This window comes from Mercenaria mercenaria, chromosome 13 (genome assembly GCF_021730395.1).
Source record: "Mercenaria mercenaria strain notata chromosome 13, MADL_Memer_1, whole genome shotgun sequence".
Lineage (NCBI taxonomy): Eukaryota > Metazoa > Mollusca > Bivalvia > Venerida > Veneridae > Mercenaria > Mercenaria mercenaria.
The window spans coordinates 44,902,474-44,926,794 of record NC_069373.1 but is presented as its reverse complement, the minus strand read 5'-3'; the positions used below and the strand labels follow the sequence as shown (position 1 = coordinate 44,926,794).

The following is a 24,321-nucleotide window of genomic DNA, read 5'->3' as shown; positions in this document are numbered from 1 at the left end:
GAAAAAAAGGGATTCCATGCGTTTAGGTCACTATTCATTTACTAAACCACTCGTGTAAGTCAGAAGGAACTTGGTTGTACTTTATGTAAAAAGATACTAAGATATCAGTTTATTACTTTTGCTTAATATTTTCGAAATTTATGTCAACAGCTATCTGCATTAGAAAAAAGAAATAAAATGATTATTTTTATCTGGAGGCAAGTCCCTTTAAAATGAAAGCTCTATTTAAAAATACCAGTTCATATGACAAATTTGCAAAAGTTTGTAAACTTTTTTTGTTTTAATATCAATAATTTTCTATCCTATCAACAGCGGCTACATAACATTGCTGCTATGCCACGAGTAACCTTTAATGATGTTAAAACAAATTAAACAATGATTTATAGCTAAGGATCATAAGACTTGCCAATGTATGTAATTGACTAAAGAATATAAATTGGATGATTTGTAAAGTCTAACAATAAAATTGGTAAAATCTTGTAAACTTGTAAAAATTTGTACGTAATGGACGTTGCAATACTCCTTACGCCCCCTAGCACTGGCTTAAGCGGAAGTATATTACACATGTATTGAATGACCTGTTATGCGAATTATTTTCGCTCCAGTCTTTAAATTTTCTGTTTACTTATATCTATAAATAATTATTATTATGAAATATATTTGTGGATAAGACGTGTCTTTATATTTATTGACGGTTTTGATAATGATATGATCTCAACTTATTTTATTGGCTTATGCACATATTGAATTGCATTTTGTTTGTACACGTCTAAGTTAAAGGGATACTCATGCATTTGTTGAAGGGAAAAAGATATATTATATATTTTACTAAATAAATTAAAGGAATATGCAGAAGCCGTTTTGTGGAATTAAATCTGGCTGTGGTAGTTCTCATTATGACTGTACGTTAAATGGCAAAAACATTACAAATTGTTCAATCAAGAATTTGACCATCAAACTCTATATGTCTAACCTTGTTCGTGGTAAAAATGTGGAACAAAACGGGAAGCGTAATGTGACATTTTAAAGCAATTTTTATGTTATCCTAACCTTGCATATGTAGGACGGGTTAGCAAACCATAACAAGTCAGGCTCCTAAATCGTCAAAGTAAGAAACAATGTATCTATTTAAACTAAACATGTTAGTAAAAAGTGAGAAATGTCTTTTCTATAAAGATAGAAAAATATTTCAATGTTTCAGTCATGATTTAAACCTGTGTATTCCTTTAAAGTACACGCGTTATGAATAAACTTGAAACTTAAAACCCACACTGTTCGAGTTTTTCCTTATTATATCGCCCATTACAAATTCCTGAAATGTAACAAATGCATTTTACAAGGAGTGCTCACAAGAAGTTTTTCAGTTCATTATTACAGCAGCTATACGTATAAAGAGCATGGACGTTACTTTTACATTTTAAAAAAAAGTTGTCAGAAAATTAAATTTGTTTAAAGTTGTATAAACTGTTGAGAATAATAAGAATTAGAAACCACAATATTTGATTTTGTTGGACATCGAGTTATAACCAATAAAAAGGTCTTCGAAATAATATGTAAAAGCAGGAGATGTTTCATATTTGACAATATTTTCAACGTTAAATTCAAAGCTAATATCCAAGTAGAAAGAAGAAAAATTGGGAAAAAGGCAAGTAGAGACAATGAAACGTCATAATGTAAGTATAATGAAATTTAACGTTTCTAAAACCTGTTCAAACTTATATGCAAGAGGGTTTTTTTTCTGTTGACAGAACATAACGGTGTTATAACTAGCAACACTAAATGTGACGATTTGGCATAATTTATTAAGTAGTCGGTTTTTCTGTTATTATTTTATTATTTTCTTATGAAATGTTCTGCGGTTCATTTGGTTCTAAATATTACGGAAATGAAGTTAAGTATTATTTTATACTACGACCATCACGCTTTTTTAGTTTTTGAATTTATATTTCTCTGCATCTTGGTCCATAAACACGTATGACATTTGCCTAACGTGATGTAATTGAATGTAATGGTAAATTGTGTGGCTTTTATTTCAATACCGATGCGACGTATATAAATAAAGTTACATGACAGGCGATCGTAACTTTCCAGTTGATACTTTTGTCTACTGCTTTGGGAAAATTCTTCAGTTTTTTATAGAATTCATCGTGTTTTCACTTTGATTATGCAATTTGCCTACACAATCTGCAATAGTCTCTAGCGGTAGCTTAATTAAAAAAAGAAAATCACCATGCTTCATTAAGAACATCATACCGTTTTACTCCAGTAAATAAACTGTGATATTGTATTAATGATTCTTTCCATCAGCCATACGTTCCATCAAGCAGGCCAAATCCACGAACTGCATTAATCTCGTAGACAAACTTAAAACCTGCACATCCTCTTCAAAAGACTGGTGGAATACATTGAAGCCTTTCATAACTAAAGATTTTTCTGTTTCTATCCCACCCCCCATTTGAACGCCAGCTATCATCTGTAACTCTTATCCAGAATGAAGTTGAGGATGTTCTCAGAAACTTGCAAATAGGCAAGGTTCTGGTCCCGACGGAATTAGTAACAGTATACTCTCGGCAACTTTCTGGCCCTCTCTGGTCTTTATTCAACTATTCTCTGCACTCAGCAAACGTTCCTCTGTCCTGGAAAGATGCAAACGTGTGTGCTGTCTTCAAGAAAGGCGAATCCTCTCTCCCAAACAACTATCGGCCTATATCCCTTCTCAGCTGTGTAGAAAAGTTTTATTTAAACATATTTACAATCACCTTCATGATACAAATTTTCTTACCCCGGTGAAGTCTGGTTTCTTACCCGGCCACTCCACTGTCAGTCAGTTGACCTTCTCTACAATACATTTTGCAAAGCTCTAGATGAAGGGCTTGAGGTAAGGGCTGTCTTTTTTGACATCAGCAAAGCTTTTGACAAGGTTTGGCACAAAGGTCTTCTTGTAAAACTACAAAATGCAGGTATTACTGGATCTTTACTTGAATGGTTTTCAAACTATCTTTTCAATAGACGCCAACGGGTTATCCTTCCTGGAACCTCTTCTACTTGGAAAGGTATTGGTGCTGGTGTCCCACAAGGATCTATTCTTTGGCATCTTCTGTTCTTGATTTTTATTAATGACATAGTAGTTGACATTGGCAGTGAGATCAGCTTGTTTGCTGATGATACTAGCCTTTATATTATTGTTGACCAACCTGAACAGGCAACTCAGTTACTACAGACGGACATCCAGAAAATTTCCAGATGGGCCGATACATGGTTAGTACAGTTCAACCCTGCATAATCTGAATCTTTACTGTTTTCTCGCAAAGCAAATCAACATTTACATCTACCCCTCTTTATGGCAGGACTCCAGATTCCTGGGGTTTCCTATCATCAACATCTCTGTCAAATGATTGTAAATGGCATCATCATATCAACTACATAACATGCAAGGCTTGGAAAAGGGTTCATGTTATGCGGAAGCTGAAAATGGTCTTAGATCGAAGATCTCTTGAAACGATATACCTTTCCTTTATTCGACCGATTTTGGAATATGCAGATGTTATCTGGAACAACTGCACAGGATATGAAAAGGAACAACTTGACAAAATTGAAAATGAGTGTGCCAGAATCGTAACTGGAGCCACCAAGCTAGTATCACTGCATGACTTAAGACTAGAGGTGAATTGGAGGACGCTTGAAGATAGAAGGCGCGATCACAGAATTATCATGTTTTTCCAAATGTGCAGAGGCACCGCTCCTTCGTATCTGATCAGTCTCGTCCCGCCAGTCGTTAATTCAGTTTCCAACTACAGCCTTCGCAATTCCGGTGATCTCCGCTCGGTGGCATCTCGCACTTTACAATACTTCAATTCCTTTCTTCCTTTGACTGTGCACGAATGGAACGATCTTTCGGATGACATCAAAAATGCACCGTCGCTTAGTGTGTTAAAGAGGCGTCTTAAGGCAGACCAACGTCAAACTCCCTTACTGTGGAAGTAGAAAAGCACAAATTCTTCATGCTAGACTTCGTATGAAATGCAGTGGTCTTAATTATCATCTGTTCTTACGAAATATTGTTAACTCTCCGCTTTGTCATTGCGGACAACCCGAGACCAGCTCACATTTTTTTGCTTGAATGTAGACTGTATTACCTTCCTCGGCATGTAATGTTAACTTCTGTTGGTAATTTCACCCAGTCTATTACTGTTAACATCTTACTTTATGGTGATACTTCTCTGTCTGATACTGACAACAGACAAATCTTCACAGCTGTCCAACAAATTATCCTTGGAAGCCACAAGTTTACTTGACTTGTGATCTGACCCCAATACTGTTTTACACTGTCATTATCTCCAGACAACAAAACTGTTATGTATATAAAGCTAGGGGTGGTTTGGGGCAGCTGAACATTTCCTCTACATATTTTCTTCCTTCCCTTTTCATTCTAGTGAATATAGTTTTTCTATGCACTATTTCATACTGTAACCTTTATGAGAGGGCGTGTGCATGTTTTTTTGCTAGACGGATCTGAAAAAAAACATTGGACTTCACACAAGTTTTCATAATTGGAGTCTATGGGCAAATCAAAATTTTGTTAACATTTTCGCGAATACAAATTTCTACAGTGTTGCTTTTAATGAAACTTCTCACACTCGCAAATAAACACATATGGTGAAATAAAATGAATAGGTCCGTGTGCTAGTTTTCGAGATATTCGCTCGAGATTAAAGAGAGTTGCGCATTTCAAGCTGATTTTAAGACATTATTTGGAATGATTTAATGTGCAGACGTTTTGGTATTATATTTCATCTTTAGATAGATAGTAACGTTGTTGTATTCAAAAGATACCCACGGATTGCCATTAATCATAAAATGATTTTCAATTTCCGTATGTCGAGTCAGGGTTTTATTCTACGTTTTCCGAATAAATGACGTTACGCCATGACTTCCGGTTTTTCAAACGTGCAGAACTACCTTAAGACTAAGAAGTGTATGCGGGTCTGATATTATTTTCTTTACGTTCTTTGTTTTAAACTATCAACTTCTTGGTGCGTTGTACGATTATTTTTGTCCCAAATCTCTTTTAAGATTTTAACACTTATCAGTTTCATGATATCAAATTACATTTTACACTAGATGCCTATTATTTTTTTTCTAAAGGCAATTCAATCGGTTCTTCTTTTGCCGGGCGAGGGTTAAATACGAAAAATGTATACATGAGTGGGTATGAAATGCCTTTCAACTTAAACGAGCATTAACAATTTAAATGCCTGCGGATTTCCTTAGAGAGAATTATGTATTTGAAATTAAGATTTTGTAAGATAAGTTAAAAGAGCATATTGTATACAATATTACTGTATTGTCAATAATATATTTTCAGTTAGACTTACTGTCAATATTTGAAACGGTTATTTATATGTTTAGTATGTAGCATTTAGTATTCATATCAAAATAAAATCTGCTCTCAGCATAACATACTTGAATTTACTAGCAATTAAGTTATATGCCATCATGACACTTTAATTACATTCTACGTCTAACGAGGCATAATTAAATGACAATAACAAAATGTTTAAACTGTATAGATTCAAATGATAACTGTTATTGACAGAGCTGGCACAATTAGTCATTTTGCATTGCCTTAAGTCATCTCTTCAAAGATCATAATAGCATGCTTTAACTGTACATTGAGCTCTTTTATTTCCCAAGGTCAGGCAAGGATAGAACAATTTCCCTTGCCCAAATTTCTACATTCCAAATCAGTGAAGGTTTCTGAGACCATAACACTTAATTGGCCGCGCCTGTTTACGTATTCCACGTAAAAATATCCTAACATTATGTTGGTATTTTGCCACAGAATATGCACTTTATGACCCGTGTTAGAAGTTGAAAATGTTTTCTTTTTTATATGTCTAAGTTCAAATTGAAATATTGATAAAAATATATAAATGAAATAGAGATTAAGATACGAAAAAAATTTGAATCGCGATTTTGATTGAATGATTTTTACTTCGGCATGATAGGCATTGGCTATATTATAAAGAATACATTGAGTCCTTTTGCATTAACCGACTTTATTCAATTGAACATTTCGTAACCGCAATAAATTACAGAGATGAACTTTTGTAGATGATAAGGTCGACAAGGACAGCAGTTGTGATCTTTGTCGGGTTCATGTCTTGCATACAAGCTCAGCAAAAAACCGTTCAACCTATAGCTACAAAAGACGATTGTATTTGTAAAGTTGATGACCCAGTTTGCTCATGTACGCTTGTTATTGAATATAAACTGACAATGATACTGGAAAAAGAAAGCAAGTGGCATCTTGTGTATCCTGACAATGGCATTCTGCGGTTGCGTGGCAAAGCAAACAATAATTCTGTGCTGACTTCTGATCAGATGTCACGGGTAATCACGGCAGACGGACAGACTTCACGTGTGGTTATTGCTATAAATGGAAGATTTCCGGGCCCAAGGATAGAGGTTTGGGAGCATCAGACGTTGAATATTACCATTGTTAATACACTCTACACTGAAAGCGTGAGCGTTCACGCTCATGGATTACATCAGAAGGGGACGCCATGGATGGATGGCGTTGCATTTGTGACACAGTGTCCAGTGTTGCCAGGGCAGACGTTTATGCATGTCTTCAAAGCTTATCCGCCAGGAACATTCTTTTACCACGCACATATTGGAGACCAAAGAAGCATGGGACTTTATGGTCCTTTAATAGTTCGTCCAACGAAGAATCGTATCATTGAAGACAATGAAATTATTATATCACTTCAGGACTGGAATAATCTCATGAACGCTGAAACATCATATCAAAGAGAGATAACTGAACAATTTGACTTTGAAACTAATGAGAAGATAGATCAAACTTACTCTGTTGACAGAGCAAAATTTGGCCGCTTTGCTTTTCAGTCTGGCCTTGTAAATGGAAAAGGTCGATTCTGGAATACATCAAATACAAATAACGGAGCCCCTCTGGAACGTTTTAAAATTCGGTTTGGTACTCGCTACAGATTTAGAATAATAGGAGCAATGTTCATGTACCCAATGCGAGTTTTCATATATGGGCAACGGCTCACACTACGTTCTTCAGACGCATACAACGTTGACCAGTTAGATGTACAGTCAATTATAGTACACCCGGGTGAAAGATACGATTTTTACTGGCAAGCACCTGAGGCAAATGAAGTCACTTCTAAAGAATTGCTGCTTGTTGCCGAAACAATAGAAACACCAGAGAGTCTTGGTTTCTCCAAATACCATGCAGCCGAAGCGGTTCTGGAATTTGAAGAATTTGAAGGTCCATCACCTCCTCTAAATCCTCTCAATTCTAGAGAGGAAACATGTACGAGTGCATTGAAATGTCCCACATTCAACTGCCCTTACAAATATTATCCGCCGGATGAGCACAGAGGATGTATTACATTTGATGAGGTCAACAACATTGACCCAAATCAAAATTACAATGAAGTTTTAGGTAATAAAGTGGATGAGGAGTACTTTTACAACTTTGCTTTTCCCGGACCCGAAGGAAATAGGCCGGGTTCGGTAAATGGCCGAAGATTTATTATGCCGACTGTCTCCCTTCTTACACAGGCAGATGAACTGACCACTCAATGCAATGAAAGTTGTGAAATAGATGGTGTATGTAAGTGTACATATATTCAGAAACTTCCGTCAAATAAACTTGTTCAATTCGTTTTACTCGTTTTAGGGAGCGGTGCGGGGGCATCGCATCCTATCCATTTACACGGCCACTCGTTTTATGTAATGAAAATGGGTTTCGGCACCTATGATCCGAATACCGCAAATCTTACGAATAAATCTGAAGACATTACCTGTACAGACAAGAACAACTACTGTAGTTCTGCATCCTGGACGAATGCCAGCTGGGCAGGTGGTAATGTTCCTGGTTTGAATCCTCGCCCACCGCAGAAAGATACTGTAATCGTTCCAGCAGGTATGATTAATGTGAATTTCAGGGTCTGGTTTCACGGTAACCACATTATATTGAAATAAGTTGGCAGTAGGGACACCCCTTTTCCACCCTTATAACTCCTCCTTCTTATGTCCTCGTATTTGTCATAAAACGTTGTAGAGTACTGACAGCAATACGATGACGAGGTTGTATTTATTACCTTGAAAAAAAGAAAATAGCCATATTATCTCGGTTGAGTGTATTTTTCATTTTCACATTTTATGTTTCAGTATCTCCTTTACCATAGTTTTATAACTCGAATCAAAATGATCTCATGCAGACAACGCATCTGTGATATTTAAAGTAGTTCTCCTGAATTTGTGATATTTCTGTAAAATAGAAAACAATTAGTGTATGTAACTGTTAGTAAAACGTATAAACACGTATACGAAAGCATGCGCATACATAGTCTGTAGAATGTTCAAAAAGCTTATACACTCTTTGTCATGATAGAACGGAATGTCCAAGATAGAAATTAAATGTCTAGGATTTAGAACTTTACGTCTGTAACAGTTAACGATCTGCACGCTAACTACGCCTGAAAACATTTATATCGAACCTAACTATAAGACGGGTATATAATTTCCAACTTTTTGTTCATATCGGAGGGTTGTGAACAGAATTTAGTTTTGTCAGTCTTTGTTTCTATTCTTTTTCTGAACTGGTTTAGTGAAGTAAAGAACAGAATTTTATTCAATGGGTGAAAATTAGTTTTCTCATCACAAATCCTACATGTCAAAGGGTTCCGATTACTTAAAAGATATTTATATTCTTTTGCAACATACCTTTTGGAAATAATTCCTTTTTAAACAACTCAAACGAATGATCAATATGCTTCGACCGAGCTGCATATGATAATTATCACGCTTTATTGTATTCTTGTTACATTCGTATAATCGCCGGACACTGGTTCTATTTTTTCCATGTCTTTTCTCTCTTTTTATACGCATTTAATTATGTGAGCTAAAAGGACTTAACAAAATAAACATCAGAACAATACATGAAATGTGAATTAGTAGTAAATAATTTCGCTGTATTTTATTTAGGATAACCCCGATATTGCTTTGTATTTATCTTACTACCAATACCCCTCCGTGGCCAAGTGGTTAAGGTCTCTGACTTCAAATCACTTGCCCCTCATCGATGTGGGTTCGAGCCTTACTCGAATTCTTCATGTGAGGAAGCCATCCAGCTGGCTTACGGAAGGTCGGTGGTTCTACCCAGGTGCCTGCTCGTGATGAAATAATGCACGGAGGGGCACCTGGGGTCTTCCTCCACCATTAAAGCTGGAAAGTCGCCATATGACCTATCATGTGTCGGTGCGACGTTAAATCAACCAAAAAAAAAATACCAATACGACAATTTCTGAACGTGATATTTACGTTTACATATTGACTTACAAATTATCGATACTATTGGAGTGTTTTTGTTGGCTTTTGTTTCCTTACAGGAGGATATGTGGTGATCAGATTCCGTACGGATAATCCTGGAATATGGACTTTTCATTGCCACATTGACTTGCACAATACACATGGTATGGCAATGGTTATTGACGAAGGAGAAATAAAGCCAAGCCCGCCTGTAGGATTCCCGACTTGTAGAAATTTTATTTACAACGGTAGGCCTGTTTATTAATACACTCTAAAGGGTATAGAAATAAGTAAATAAGCAGAAAATCCCGGTTGATTTTATCCGGTAACTAAAACAATAGAAACAAAACTTATCATGCATGTTTTAACATAATTGAGCCGCGCCATGAGAAAACCAACAAAGTGGGTTTGCGACCAGCATGGATCCAGACTAGCCTGCGCATCCGCGCAGTCTGGTCAGGATCCATGCTTTTCGCTAACGGTTTCTCTAATTGCAATTGGCTTTGACAGCGAACAGCATGTATCCTGACCAGACTGCGCGGATGCGCAGGCAGGTCTGGATCCATGATGGTCGCAAACCCACTATGTTGGTTCTCCCATGACGCGGCTCATATTTTGTTGAATTGTTAAACGGATTAAAGTAACGTTAAATGTACAAGAAATTCAAAGCATTAAAAATGATAAAATAGCCGGGGAAAAATAATGAATACTACGAAACAATTACGCAGGATGAAGATAACGTTAAATGTACAAGAAATTCAAAGCATTAAAATGATAAAATAGCCGGTAAAAATAATGAATACTACGGAACAATTACGCAGGATGAAGATCAATGAGCATGGATTATAAGCATCTAAAATATTATCTACCTGAAGGGGTTAATAAAACACTTGAAATGAAGTATATAATTACCAAAGGATTCATTTAGGAAATTTCCGGGTCTATTTATCAGCATAGAACAGAACGCAACCAGTAGGAGACTCTGAATAATTATGCTAACGAGAGGTAATGAAATGTTCTTGCGCCACTAGCAAGCCGAACTGTATCATACAGACACACATGATCTCAAAGGTCCAAACAAATATAAAAGGTCGGAGTCAAAGAATGGGGAGATGTTTTATTGTCTCCAGACACCTGAAAACTGCTTTCGATCTTAAAACTACTTTTCTTGGTAATGTTTAAACTTATTTAAATATACATTCAACCAGAATATTGTATTTTTGGCCCATATTTGGCCTTTTAAATCAAATAATTAATAAATACACTTTGCCATTATAGTTTTGGTTTGAACGACATGTTTTCCTCAACAATACGTTGGCATAATTATTCAAGTTATACAGAGATTTTCGATCATTTCAGGTGAAGGTGCACATGTAAGTGGAGCTACGAGAAACGTCAACCCAATACTCATCCTGACCCTGATTGCAGTTATTTTAGTGATCAAGATTTTCAAATAACAATGTGTTAATAAACTAAATAAATACAATTATGAAACTGAAGTATTAAAAGACATATAGTTGAAACTCTACTTTTAACATTTATACTAAAGCAACGTGATTAAATGGCGGTGAAAAACTGAAAACGTTTAAGAAGACGAAAACAATAATTTTGTGATGAAAATAAGAAATATGAGCCGCGCCATGAGAAAACCAACATAGTGGCTTTGCGACCAACATGGATCCAGACCAGCCTGCGCATCCGCGCAGTCTGGTCAGGATCCATGCTGTTCGCTTTCAACGCCTATTGGAATTAGAGAAACTGTTAGCGAACAGCATGGATCCTGACCAGACTGCGCGGGTGCGCAGGCTGGTCTGGATCCATGCTGGCCGCAAAGCCACTATGTTGGTTTTCCCATGGCACGGCTGATATATTGACCAAGCTAACCCCCTTGTATATCTTGGAGACAGAAAAAAAATACTTATAAAATAGAAATGCAATGGCCAAGTTAAACCAACTTGTACTATCTGGAGGGACATGAATAGTTATTTGTTGATGTAGAGGTACAATGTATTGGTAAAAACTTCTTATAATATGTTTCAGACACGATGATACATCTCTTTTTGCACCTTACATATTTGGCAGAGCAAACTTGGTTAAATCCATTAGCCTTATTTATACCACTAAAAGCTACGGTGTCGTTATCTGATGTGTTTAAAGTGTTTATAGTTTATAGTCTAGTGAAATATATGTTTGGTAATGATGAAGATCGTTTACGCAAAGATATATCATAGATGACAGTTTTGGAACACAGCTCATTGCACAAAGTGATAATTTGAGATTAACAAAAAATACACTTCATGAAACGATAATAACCAAGTTAACACCATTTATCAAGACAGACTTTAAAAACAACTGCCCGTTAAGATAAAATTTAACAAAAAATGGATAGCAGAAAGTACAGGCACACGAACAGGAAAAATGCATGCTTAGTAGATAATGCAGTCCGATGTTAAACACTTTCACATTAAAAGGGTTTCCCTGTAATGAGATCTGTTCCAAAATTAGTCTCTTATGATGCCGGATGTTTTTTGGTTATCTACCATAAAAAAAAGAACATTGTTGAAATATTTTTTAAAGATAATTTAATTCCGCTGCAATATCTAGCGTGTATGTAAGCGGCAAAAACAAAATGTAAAGTTTTGCTTTCATATTTTACCACATAGCAGTGAATATTCATTATCTACACATCTGTATCTTTATTATGAATTAAGGCACCGCCTAGAATGGGGATTTATCGTTAATATGAGTTTCAGTCGGTATATAATTAACTGACTCAGTCATACACTTTACGACGTATACTCAGATATCTTGCATCAAAAAGAAAATATGTGTTTAAGAGAGTTTGCATTAGGACTTGCACATAATTCAAAGTCTTTAAGTGAATTTTATCTCAAATTGTACACTTTATTGTTTGAGGTAGCCATCAATTCAACTATATAACTCGGTGTCACATAAACTGGAACCGCCGTGTGGTCTTATTGTCTGTCAAAAATTGGTTACTTGTAAAGTGTTTTATAAAGCTCAGATGACGGAGATCTTTGTGGCTTCTGTGGAAAGATTTTTTTTGGTTATCTAAAACACTATTTATCTTCTAAAGTTTCTTTTTATAAATATATTGCATCGTTTATAGATGTAACTACATTTTATATTCATTTAAAAAAGATCTTAAAAAAGTAACGAAAATGTTTGCTACAAATGCTTGAAAGAGCAACAATTTGAAATTTAAATTACGAAAATGTGCCTAAAAAGTCATTATTTTGTTTGCACTGTATTGGCTATATTTCAGTAAAAAAAAAATCCAGTTATTATGTTTAAATATATTTTGTTGTGAACATATCAATATCTGATTCCTTATCTAAAAATGTTAAAGACGCACGTGTTATTGACGTACGTGGTACATTTTTGAGTTATAATACTGCACCGTATTGTCATATCTAACCTGTGTATATGTATTTGTATATTTAAACTACATTTTGGTTGACTAAATGTTTAATGATTTACTTTTTGATTGTTCTCTCCGTAGTTATACAGCATGTTACATATTTTCATAATTTGTCTGACTTTCTATGTAGAGATTGCTGCCACATTTACACATGTTTAGTACAAATGTAATGGTACTTCATTCTTCTGATTTATCAAATGTTTACTGGTTTTTGTGTTATTCCTTTTCACATTATATTAATTTAGTTTGAGGTTCTAATTCTTTGTTTGGATCTACTTTATTCATAACTTGTTTTGAATAACTTGTTTCAGTGTTGTTATATTTTCTGGTCCTTTGGGATCATGGAGTCCACTCAACATATGTGTAATAGAGTTCCGCTTAAGCCGGTGCTAGGGGGCGAGAGAGGTGTTGCACATTTCATTACCTCTCATGAACAGACTCAATCATACCAAGTCTGCTATTATTCTTTTTGGTTGCATTTTTTGCTTCAAAAGGATCTTTTTACAGATTTTATTAACTATCACAACAGCAATCTTTAAGTGCCGTGTGGCGGCTGTAAAAAGTCTCCCCTTACTTGGATTCAGTGTTGTTATATTTTCTTGGTCCTTTGGCAACATGGAGTCCATTCAACATATGTGTGATAGAGTTCCGCATAAGCCGATGCTAGGGGGCGTGAGAGGTGTTTCACATTTCATTACCTCATGAACAGACTCAATCATACCGAGTCTGCTATTATTCTTTTTGGTTGCATTCTTTGCTTCAAAAGGATCTTTTACAGATTTTATTGAATGTTATCAGTTCTGTCTATGAATGATTGTTTGATAGATTTACTTATTATTCTAATATCGCTAGATTTTATTGCCAATTAAACAAGGAATAATTCAAGCTCTGTATATTCTGCGATAAACAATGGTTGATGCGCGGTCAAATTGCCGGATGACGTCCAGTTCATTACTAATCGGGTAAATGAAGCCCATCATATTTTCATCAAAATATTTCAGTGAACATGTAAGAATGAAAACAACCAATGCCTTCTTGTCGACTATCGTCTAATTTATACAGTGCAGATTTCAGATGCGCAGGAACTGAACCACCAGGGCGTCGATCAATTCCTGTGCATCTGAACTCTGAACAGTGATAAATTAGACGACAAACCACTCGAAGGCCTTGATTATTTGTAAAATAACTTATATCTTACACCAAATGGTATACATACTTATTTGTTTTAGCGTTTTTTCTCTTATGTACTTCTAAGTTATTTTACATTATTTCATACACATTTGTAATTTTTGCAAGTGAAATTTGTTCTATTTTGCTGTTATCATATTTTACATATTCCATTTAAAAGGGAATAAAGATTCACAGTTGTTTGTGCTAAGATACATTTCAAAATACTGTAACTATGACACATGCATCTAACATTAACACTTTTATTAAATGATCCGGTCTGTATTTGGTTTCAATTTTTAACTAATGATAACTAATTTTCTAATACAGCTTTAATATATTATTCTAAGTAAATAATCGTTGAACAACACAAATACAGTCCGCAAAGATTATGTATGAATAAGTTTGTTTGTTTGTTTTCGGTTTAACACCATTTTTCAACAGTATTTCAGTCATGTAACGGCGGGCTGTTAACCTAACCAGTGTTCCTGGATTCTGTACCAGTACAAACCTGTTCTCCGCAAGTAACTGCCAACTTCCCCACATGAATTATCAGAGGTGGATGACGAATGATTTCAGACACAATGTCTTTTATCAAATCGTCACGGATAACATACGCCCCGCCCGAGGATCGAACTCGCGACCCTCCTATCCGTAGACAAACGCTCTCCCTACTGAGCTATGCGGGCGGGCTATGTATGAATAAATGACAATTCTATAAGTTAGTCAACTGAACTCGAAAGTTAAAAGTTGAATGTACGTTCACTTCAAACAATTCTTTATTCAAACTATAGTCGAAGCTTGTTCACTCGAACTCGTATAAATCAAACACCATCTTTTGCTCGGACTAATATTGTTTAATGGCTTGAATTTCCAATAATTCCAACTTATTTTTCCGGTCACGTCGAGTTCAAGCGAATGAAGTTTGGCAATATTTCATGTTAATAATATAAATTGATAAATAAACAATATGAAATAGAAATTACGTTTTGGTCCACTTTTCCGCAGACCACAATCGCTTATTTGAACAATATTAATAATTCAGAATAACATTTAAAAGTTTATTCACAAAGCAAATAGAGAATGAAACATATAGAAAGTAAAAAAGTTTAAAACAAACACCATACATATTATATATATTTTTGGATTGATGGTCCTTTAAGAAGTTATTATGAATGCCTTGTTCCCATTCCGGCTGCTACAACACAACTCTCTATATTTTGTTCACCAAAATTTCTATCACTGAGGTTTCATTTTAATGATGAAGAAGTTCACCGGTTATAGATAGTTGTATTTTATATCCAGATGGCAATTATATAACCATACTCCTTTCCTTCTATTTACAGTATTTTTTTTCTTTTTCTTTAACATTGTTTTATTACATTCAAGAGTGAAAACTTTGAATTAATAGATTAATCATCAACTAATGGGAGAAATGCACAATTTTCATATGAGGATATATAACCTCTCAAATACCACGCAATTAAATTAAAATATTTATGGGAATCGCTATACATAAGCTGTTGATGGCTTCATCTAAAAGAACGTGTTTTGAATGAAAATATTTATTGTTACTTCGAACATTTCGTTCGATTTCACATAGATTCTCCGGATTGGAAATTAAAATTATTTGACGGAAAATTGCCTATTCAGTGGAACACTTAGTCGGTTCCCATGTTCTCGTTTATATATTCCTTCAAGACAAAATTGAAATGCGTTTCTGCTCGTATGTAAATGTTTACATGAAGTTGGACCTTTAAAGGATATACAGGCTGATCACTGGAAGAAATATTAAAACAATTCTAAATTGCTTTGAAATAGCAAATACAACTTTTCTCATCTTTTTCTACAAATAAGATAAGAGAATATAAGTTAGATAATTAAGTGTTTGATTGGATTTGTCACATGTTTTCGCGAAACGTAATTATTGTTTTTTATTATTGTTAATATCTTATTAGTGTGATAAACTGTCTACTGCGTAAGAAATTTGACTTGAAAAAAAAAAGAACTAAGACGTTTTTAATATCGGTTTTCATTTACCTTAAAAAGCCCAGTTTACTCTATATCTAAATGGTTACTTATTTTATATCCAGGTATAGACACTTTTGAAAGGGTTTGATGTGGAGTTCGTTCATCAAAAGTCCGCTGCAGATCCGTTATAATACAAAGCATCTCAATATTTTTGTACAATACCATAAGTCAATCTGGACATTCTTTAGATGAATGTGACTCATGAAACAATGAAAGGTGTATAGTGCTTCAAAACCGTATGTTTATGATACAGACCTCAAACCTCATCAACGAACCGGAGGAAAGATACCCTAAAAACGGAAATAAATTTACTCCAATGGTCTCAAGATGGGATGCGATCGTAATAATGAAATTTTTTAGAAGGTTGAAGATATACACTTAAGGTTTAGGAGTATATCACCAAAACACAGAAATTTTTGATAAACGAACAACATCGTTACCAATATTTTACCTGACCATAACATGTTCTGCCGTATTGTCCCGTACTTAAAATATTCTGAAAAAGTTGTCCCTCTTTGAAAATGAATGCCATTTGTAAAGAAATAAAAATGAACAATTGCTGAAAACTGTATTCCACCTAGTTATGTGAAATTTCAACACTCGCATGCTATTGCAAATGCATCAAACAAACATGTATTACAGTTCTTTGAAAATGGTGAGTTTTTAAAGGCGTTTGACTGTCAGGAAGTGGGGCCCCTTTAGGCAGTCCTTTTTCGGAATGCAATGTTTATATCAGTGTACTGACACTTGTTTTGTAGCTTTTGTAATGAGAGCGTGTATATTACTCTACAAAGCAAGTGTCAGTATACTGATATAAGCCAAGAAATGCCAATTTTCTGAGCCCTAAAAGAACCAAACCTCTGACAAAAATATCCGAGAGTTATGGCCAGTTTACCCCTTAATGCTGATTAACAAATTTGAAAAGTTGCAAAGCTTTCGCTTTGATAATATTCAAGTAAAGTACTATTTAACATAAAGAAATAAATGAGAAATTTCAATTCTCTTACTACAAACATATGGATATAATCCTGAAAAAATTGTACGTGAGGGTTATGATTCTTGGCTTTCATACGCGCCTAGTTTTGATGAATAAGTGTGCAATGTTTCCAAACCACCTTACCGATGTTTACGCTCTTTATGACTTTAGATGAAGCTCAGCATAATGTGGCTACGTAATTCTCAAAAATGAAACTTAGTTCAATGTGCAAGACTACGAGAGTCCTGCAAAAAGTTCTGTCATTGGGTTCAGTTTTCTTAGGTGCTATGTTTAATCAAAATTATTTTTATTACAAACCTTCAAAGTATTCCCATTTTACCGAAATACATTTCTGTAACCTTTTTACCCTATCGCAAAAAGCAGATAAATAGTCTTCTTTTGGTATCTGTTTGAGACACTGATAAATGGCGCTGCCAAGAGAACTTCTGGACTTATATTTCTTTCCAGAAAGCATTTTCTTAAGCCTTGGAAATAAAAAAAGTCATAGGGACTCAGGTCAAGTAAATAAGGCGGATGGTTTACAACTTCCACCTTTTCAGAAGCTAAATCTCTGTGGCTCAAACATGTGCACCAAGGTTTCGTCACCTGTTAGAAAGTTAGAAATAACCCGACTATCACAGCCTTTGTATGTTTTCAAAAGTTCTCGGGCACATTAAGGGCGTTGTTTCTTTTGCTCCTCAGTGAGCAAATGAGGTACCCACCTAGCGCAAACCTTTCTCATGTCCAAACGCTTTTTTTTTCAGAATTGTTTGCACACTGCCTTCTGATATGCCATCCTGTTCGACCACAGCTTTTACAGCAGCGATGTTTGCCTTGAAAACAGAGGTTTTAGGCCTACCAGAACAGGTATCATCTTCGACAGATAGTTTCCAAGCTTTAAAAGCTTTAACCGACCTAAACACTGTGGACATTGAAATGTCCTGAGGTCCATATATGCCAAACAATTCATCAAATATCTGCTTTGAATCTATATCAAGCCTAATGCGTTATTTAATATAGCTATAAACAGTGTGTGGGAACATGTGACCTGAAATGAAGCTCAACACAGATAAAATGGCGGCCACAGAGCCAAATTTCACGGAAAATGCGAGGTAAGTGACATTTATTCTTAACAATTTTTATCAGACATAGCACAGGCAAAGCAGCACAAAATCTCTTTCCGACGGTATATCTCCAAACTTCATAGCTTTGCTAGTTTCTTAGAATACCCCAAGGTTTTGAACGAGTTGAGAACTTTTCCGAAGTAAAATGTTACGTTGCTTTACACGTATAGTTAATAATTTATCAAAAATAAAGATTTAAAGAAGGAATTGTTCAAGCCTTTGCCGATGTATGTTTATTTTATGCCAAAACACATGTCGTTTATCAATATTTTGACGTTATGTCTTCAAATATGAAAGATACTCATGAAAATGAAAAAATGGTGCCTCACATGTAAATATTTTCTGATTAAAGAAGATGATGCTTAACACGACTGCTTTTTCAAAAATTCATTTTATATGAATTTATATTCATTTGCTGCTTGTATATTTTACAGGGCCGTTGCCCAAAGCGTACAAACTGTCTGAACACACAGGACGCCACGTGCCATTTGTGTAGGAGTAGTTCTAGTTCAAAATCAAGCAGTACATGTCGAAACAAAGTAAGCTGGAAGGTATACCTGTTTAAATGTATACTCATATTGAGTCACGTCAAGTGTATACAGTATACACCGACAAATCCGTTTTAGGACAAGTTTCAAGACTTATTACAACGCTAATGTATACAGCTGTAGCAATTATGATAATCATCATTATCTATACCGTTATTATCATCATCTTCCATTTGTTCTTTTACATAATCATCATAATAATAAAGATAATAATCTAAAAACTTTTACTTGAAAAATCAGTAAAAAATGTTATTTCTGGTTTACATTTCTATTACTCTTTTTTTCATTTAGGACACACACATGTAATAATGAAGGATGTTAGATACTACACGGCCAAAGAAGTAAAGAGAAGATCCAAGCTTCAACTGGAAACATGTCCAAAAAAAGACTTTAGGTGTAAGGTTGAAAAGGGCATGAAAAAGGAAAACAAAATGCTACTAACATGAAGGAAGGGACTGTTATAATTTGTAGTCTTGTGTTTTGGAAACAACAATTTGATTCATTACTAACTTGCAATTTCTTACTTTTAGTGTGTATCGGTTTCACTTTACCTAACAGTAAAGACATCATTTATCTCCTTCTCAACCGAATTAGATTTATGTTTATATTATATATTATTATTATATGACGAAATAGAACATAAGACATGTCACTTTCAATACTTAATTAAATACGTGAGGATGTGACTTATTTTGTTTTTGTAAAATACCATGGATAACAATAAAATCGAAGGTAAATTGTTGTGTAAGTTTTATTTCAAAGGTTATAACACCCTTAATAGTTGTTGTTCTTTATTCTATATAAAATTGACCTATTTCCAATGGCCGCAGCACACATCAGGACCCATTTTAAATGTCTGTAACCTACATTTTCTTGAAGAATATATTGTCAGTGCTAAATATAAATCAAAAGACAAGTGGGGGTTATGTTTAATGCAAGAAAAATAATTTCAGTCAAACACACAAACTGCAAAATCAGCTAAAAAATGAGACCCCAAATTATACTGGTGATATATGATCTAAGTTTCCATGAAACATTTTGTCATGTTGTTATTTCATTATGAAAATGCTACCTGCATGTCAAGCATAGATCTGTCATGTGATTTTAGCAAAACAAAATGCAAAGAAAATAAGGAAAATAGCTCTACAGAGCAAAAAGCTGAGGACTGTTTGTATCCGCCATTATGCGACTACCATTTTTTTCGCGCCATTTTTCTATTTAGTTTATGTATGCCTATAAAAGAGCATGAATAAAATTGTATCTGTATGAAAAGCAATGACTTGAAAAAAAAAACATGATATCATATCATAACATGTAAAAGTAAAACTGTACTGTCGCAAACAGTTTTTTTTTTGCAGACAACAAGTATTTACGACACAAAAATAATGTAAACAGGCAAAAATCATGAGAAAAAAATGTTTATAAAGAGGGAACAGCTATTTGCATGATTGCGATACTGATGATATGTTATATTTCATTATTAATATCGTATTTTCTATGTTATTTTATCAATCACATTTTGTCTGAATTGTTACTAATAACAGTTTGATTGACCTCTGTAACTCTTAACTTATAAATCATTTTAAATAAGAGAAAACACATCAGAATGTGTCTTTTTTTTCATTTTTATTTTATATTTTTAATGCATACAGAATTGAGTTTATAGTGTGTGGAGTTTCCACTTTTTCTATATTATAATAAATATAATTTGTTATAATGTTTGAAACGTATGAAACTGTATAATTATGATTTTATTCAGTGTTGCTCTATTTTCTAGTCCTTTCAATATCTCTGTAATAGAATTCCGCTTAAGCTGGTGCTGGGAGGGGGAGCGAGGAGTGTTGCACATTACCTCTCATGAACAATTTCAGTCCAACCGAGTCTGCTACTATTTTGTTTGGTTGCATTTAATGCTTCCAGAGGATCTTCTTACAGACTTTATCAACTATTTTAACTGCAATCTTGAAGTGCCATGTGCCGGGCGTAAAAAGTCTCCTCGTATTTGCATTGTGTTGTTCATGGAGTCCATTTAATATCTTTGTAATAGAATTCCACTTTAGTAGGTGCGTAAAGGGTTTTGCGCAGTAGCCACTTCCCATTACTTCTCATGAACAGATTTGAACAAACCGAGTCAGTTATTATTTTGCTTTGTGGCATTCTATGCTTCCAAAGGAGGATCTTCATACAGATTTTATTTTATTTTTTTAATTTGGCTGGACATATGATATGGTTTTCATGTCTGAAAAGGGGTCCGGGGATTATGATCCAGAAGTTAGGATTTTTTACCGTTTTACTCTGTTAATTGACATCATGTACTAAAGTTTATATGTTTTTCTCTGTATTGTCCCAAGTCCTTAATAGTAACTGCAGACACACACTGCTTGTTATTGTGCTCTATATGATCAATATCACAACTACGCCGAAGTTCACGTCAGCGTAAATCCGTATGCAGTGTAAATTTCTTTTGGTATTTGCCTTCTTAAATCTTTTTTCTTCGTCATTGGCGCTGTACCAAAAATATTCAAACAATTTGTTTGCATCATATTTTTTTAACTAAGAACTTATGGCATGGAGAAACAAACCACTTACCGTTATGCTAAAAATACTACAAAATTATTTAATAAATAAATTAACACAATGTTTTTATTTATGCTTTATCATATAGATCTCTACAATGTGACCTACTTGTTCTGTTATATCAAAGTTGATATGTGTGTTTTTTTTTTGTTTTTTTTGTTTTTACCTCTAAAAGACAACAACGGGACTCTTATTACAATTCTTTGCAAGATGCAAGAAAACGTACCTTTGTCGAGTTGTGATAGCCTTACTGCAAAAGGTATATCCACATCCTTTGTATGGTGCTTTTCTACTGTGTCTTCTTTCCTGACTTGCTGTAAATTTAGCTTCCCCATTCCAGTCAAAGATCGTCTATGCTAAAATGTAAATTGGAAAATAACTATCGTTGGGATGAGGCATCTCATAAAAACATTTATATAACAGAAAAGTGCAAATCACCACCTAAATTTCAGTGAATGTCGTGCAGTGCCACCACTGAATAGCTTGTGCATATATTCTTTGCACGTTAAAATCTTTTTAAGTCGTAGCGCATTGAAAAGTATAAGATTTCAAAGTTAAATTTATAAAATGAATGCAATTATGGCTTAAACACATTCAATACTTTATAACAAAGGAATGAAATTTATACACACTGGTCAGACTTGAGAACTGTTCCATTCACATGTCACCAAACTCTCCTTTGTTACTCTTTAAGGATCAAATTGTCACTTCTAACAAAGAAATGATGTTTCCAAATACTGCACACTAGTTTCGCGTTTGTGTAGACATTTCATTGAAGACTGGGAATTTCCTATCAAACGTTTTCGAAATGATAATTGTACTTAAAAGCAAAAAAATGTCCTTTCAAACTAATAAAAAAAATACGTTCGTGTTCAGCATCACCATCTTTCATCAGAAAATATTACGTGCAACGCATCATTGTCTCATTTTCATTAATATTTCTCTTATTTTGTGACCTAGTATAAAAATTTTGACAAACAATGAGCATTTTTGCATAAAAGAAACAAACATTAGCAACAACTTGATCAATATCACCTAGAAATCTTTCTTTTTTATAAATTATTAACTATACGTGTAAGGAATCATACGATTTTATTTGGAAAAAATTCTCGACTCGCTCAAAACCTCGAGGTAATCTAAGAAACTAGCAAAGCTACAATTTAGGGCGATATACCGTTGGAAAGAGATTTTTGTGCTTCTTAGCCTGCGCTATGTCTTATAAAAAATGATTGCGTATAAATGTCACTTACTTCGCATTTTCTATCAAATTCGGCTCCGTGGCGGCCATTTTATCAGTGTTGCGCATCATTTTAAGTCAAGTGTTCCCCCACACTGATAAATTTCAGTCTTTACGTCCATTTTACAAGGTGACAAGTAAATTGGTCAGTGTATATGACTGCATGTATTTCAGTTTGAAATACCTCGGTCATTTGAAAAGCAGTTTGCACGAAATCAACGGATATCATAAGCTATTGGACACACCATTCAAATGCAATGAAGCGTTTTAAAAAAATACCTGGGATAAAACTACGGAAGCCCATTAGTGCAGAACTTTTTACAGGACCGTATCAGCTGGAAGAAAATCGTTTAGTGTTATGAAACGAATTACCTATTTGCGGTCGACTATTAATATAAAAAGCGAGTGTCTTTAAATACTGCATATGAGGGCAATGTTTTCATTAAAGAAAGTGCAGAAAGCTTAACGCTTAGCCTTACATTCTGACGAAAAAAACAACAACATGAAATCATTGATAGAAAAGGTTCTTCCACATGAAAATTCAACAGAATATCAAACATGTATATTACTTTACAAAACAATTGTAAGTTTACTTATATAAACATTGAATTCCAGAAAAGAACTGCATTAAGGGGCCACACTTTCGGACAGTTCTGTGCCTTCAAAAACTCACCATTTTCAAAGAACTGTTACATACATTCGTTTTGATGCATTTGCAATAATGTCCCACCTTTTTTTTCATAATATGCAGTAAAACCATCATGGTTATACTATGCATCAAAATTTCTTTTATATTTAATAGTGTTTCCATTTGATATTATTTTAAGAAAGAAAGAAAATATGTTAGCAAATGAATTCGCACTATATTTTGAACTTACATATAAAAGTGAAATAGCCTTATCTCTATTTCATACCATAAGTTTAAAACAATCAATTAAACTACGCATGCCCTTTTTAGTTCTGGATTATTCAACGCACAAAGTGGATATAATGTTTAGTTAGATACCTATATAACTTCTGTTAAAAGTACGGCTTCTATTTCACAAGTAAATAAAATCCGCATTGTACCTTTTGTATTATATGTTGCCGGACTGCTTTCATTAATCAGTATTCATGTCCTGACCAAGTTCTGTAAACAGGGCACACAAAAAAATCCTTTTCAGAGAAATATTTAGCCATTGTTTGCTAAAATACAATAAACATAAAACTGGAGGTATAAAATAAATGGGTCATACCATTATAACGGTAGCTTGATTTGGGATACTGTGATTTTGCCTGCCCGGACCACACTCTGCGCTTATGCGCCACGTGTGATCCGGCACGGAAAAATCCGTTGGAGTCAATACAATATCCCAAATCAAGCTTCTGTTATAATAACCTCATTATATTAGGCGAGCTTTACGTTATGCTCTGTCTTGATATACAATGTTTGCAGCTAAATGCAAAAAGATTTAGTTTGCTAAAAATATTTGATTAAAAGCCAGCTAACCCGCCATTTTAATATATACAAAGAAGTATTATATTTTATTTTCTGAACACTAGCTGGTAATTGTTTACTTTAATCAAGATATACCAATCATTTAAGAGAATTTAAAACACCATCAACAAAATATTAATTAAAAGCTTAGAAAGAGTGACCTCCAGATTGTACGACAACAAAGAAAAAAAAGATAATATTTAAAAATACCAGAAAAGTACTGCTATATTTCATAAGACGGCTTTGAAACTTAGTTACTGAAAGATAATTATCTATATAAAAGTCATGAGAATTTGATGCTATTACTAGTTTTCCATTCAAAACTGAAAAACATTTGTCATCGGTTCTTGAAGGTAAACTGTCTTAATTATAAAGCTTTGTATATACGGTCGCTCAG

General features: G+C 34.3%; 1 protein-coding gene and 1 long non-coding RNA gene across 3 annotated transcripts; both read left to right on the top strand.

The window, feature by feature from the left end:
* The first annotated feature begins 1,282 nt into the window (after positions 1-1,282).
* Positions 1,283-14,239, top strand: LOC123528865 (uncharacterized). 2 transcript variants are annotated; one of them, XM_053521677.1, is made up of 4 exons: positions 1,283-1,645; positions 6,115-7,957; positions 9,426-9,593; positions 10,705-14,239. In XM_053521677.1, the coding sequence occupies exons 2-4, from the start codon at positions 6,115-6,117 to the stop codon at positions 10,800-10,802; spliced, it is 2,109 nt and encodes a 702-aa protein (XP_053377652.1). In that variant the 5' UTR covers positions 1,283-1,645; the 3' UTR covers positions 10,803-14,239. The 2 variants fall into 2 exon arrangements, with proteins under 2 accessions (XP_053377652.1, XP_045164842.2); XM_045308907.2 differs by having other exon boundaries at positions 1,284-1,673.
* A 2,689-nt stretch (positions 14,240-16,928) lies between these two features.
* Positions 16,929-19,614, top strand: LOC123529550 (uncharacterized). Its single transcript, XR_006682169.2, has 3 exons — positions 16,929-18,073; positions 18,520-18,636; positions 18,925-19,614. It is a non-coding gene; the product is annotated as an uncharacterized LOC123529550 (long non-coding RNA).
* Positions 19,615-24,321: the final 4,707 nt, after the last annotated feature.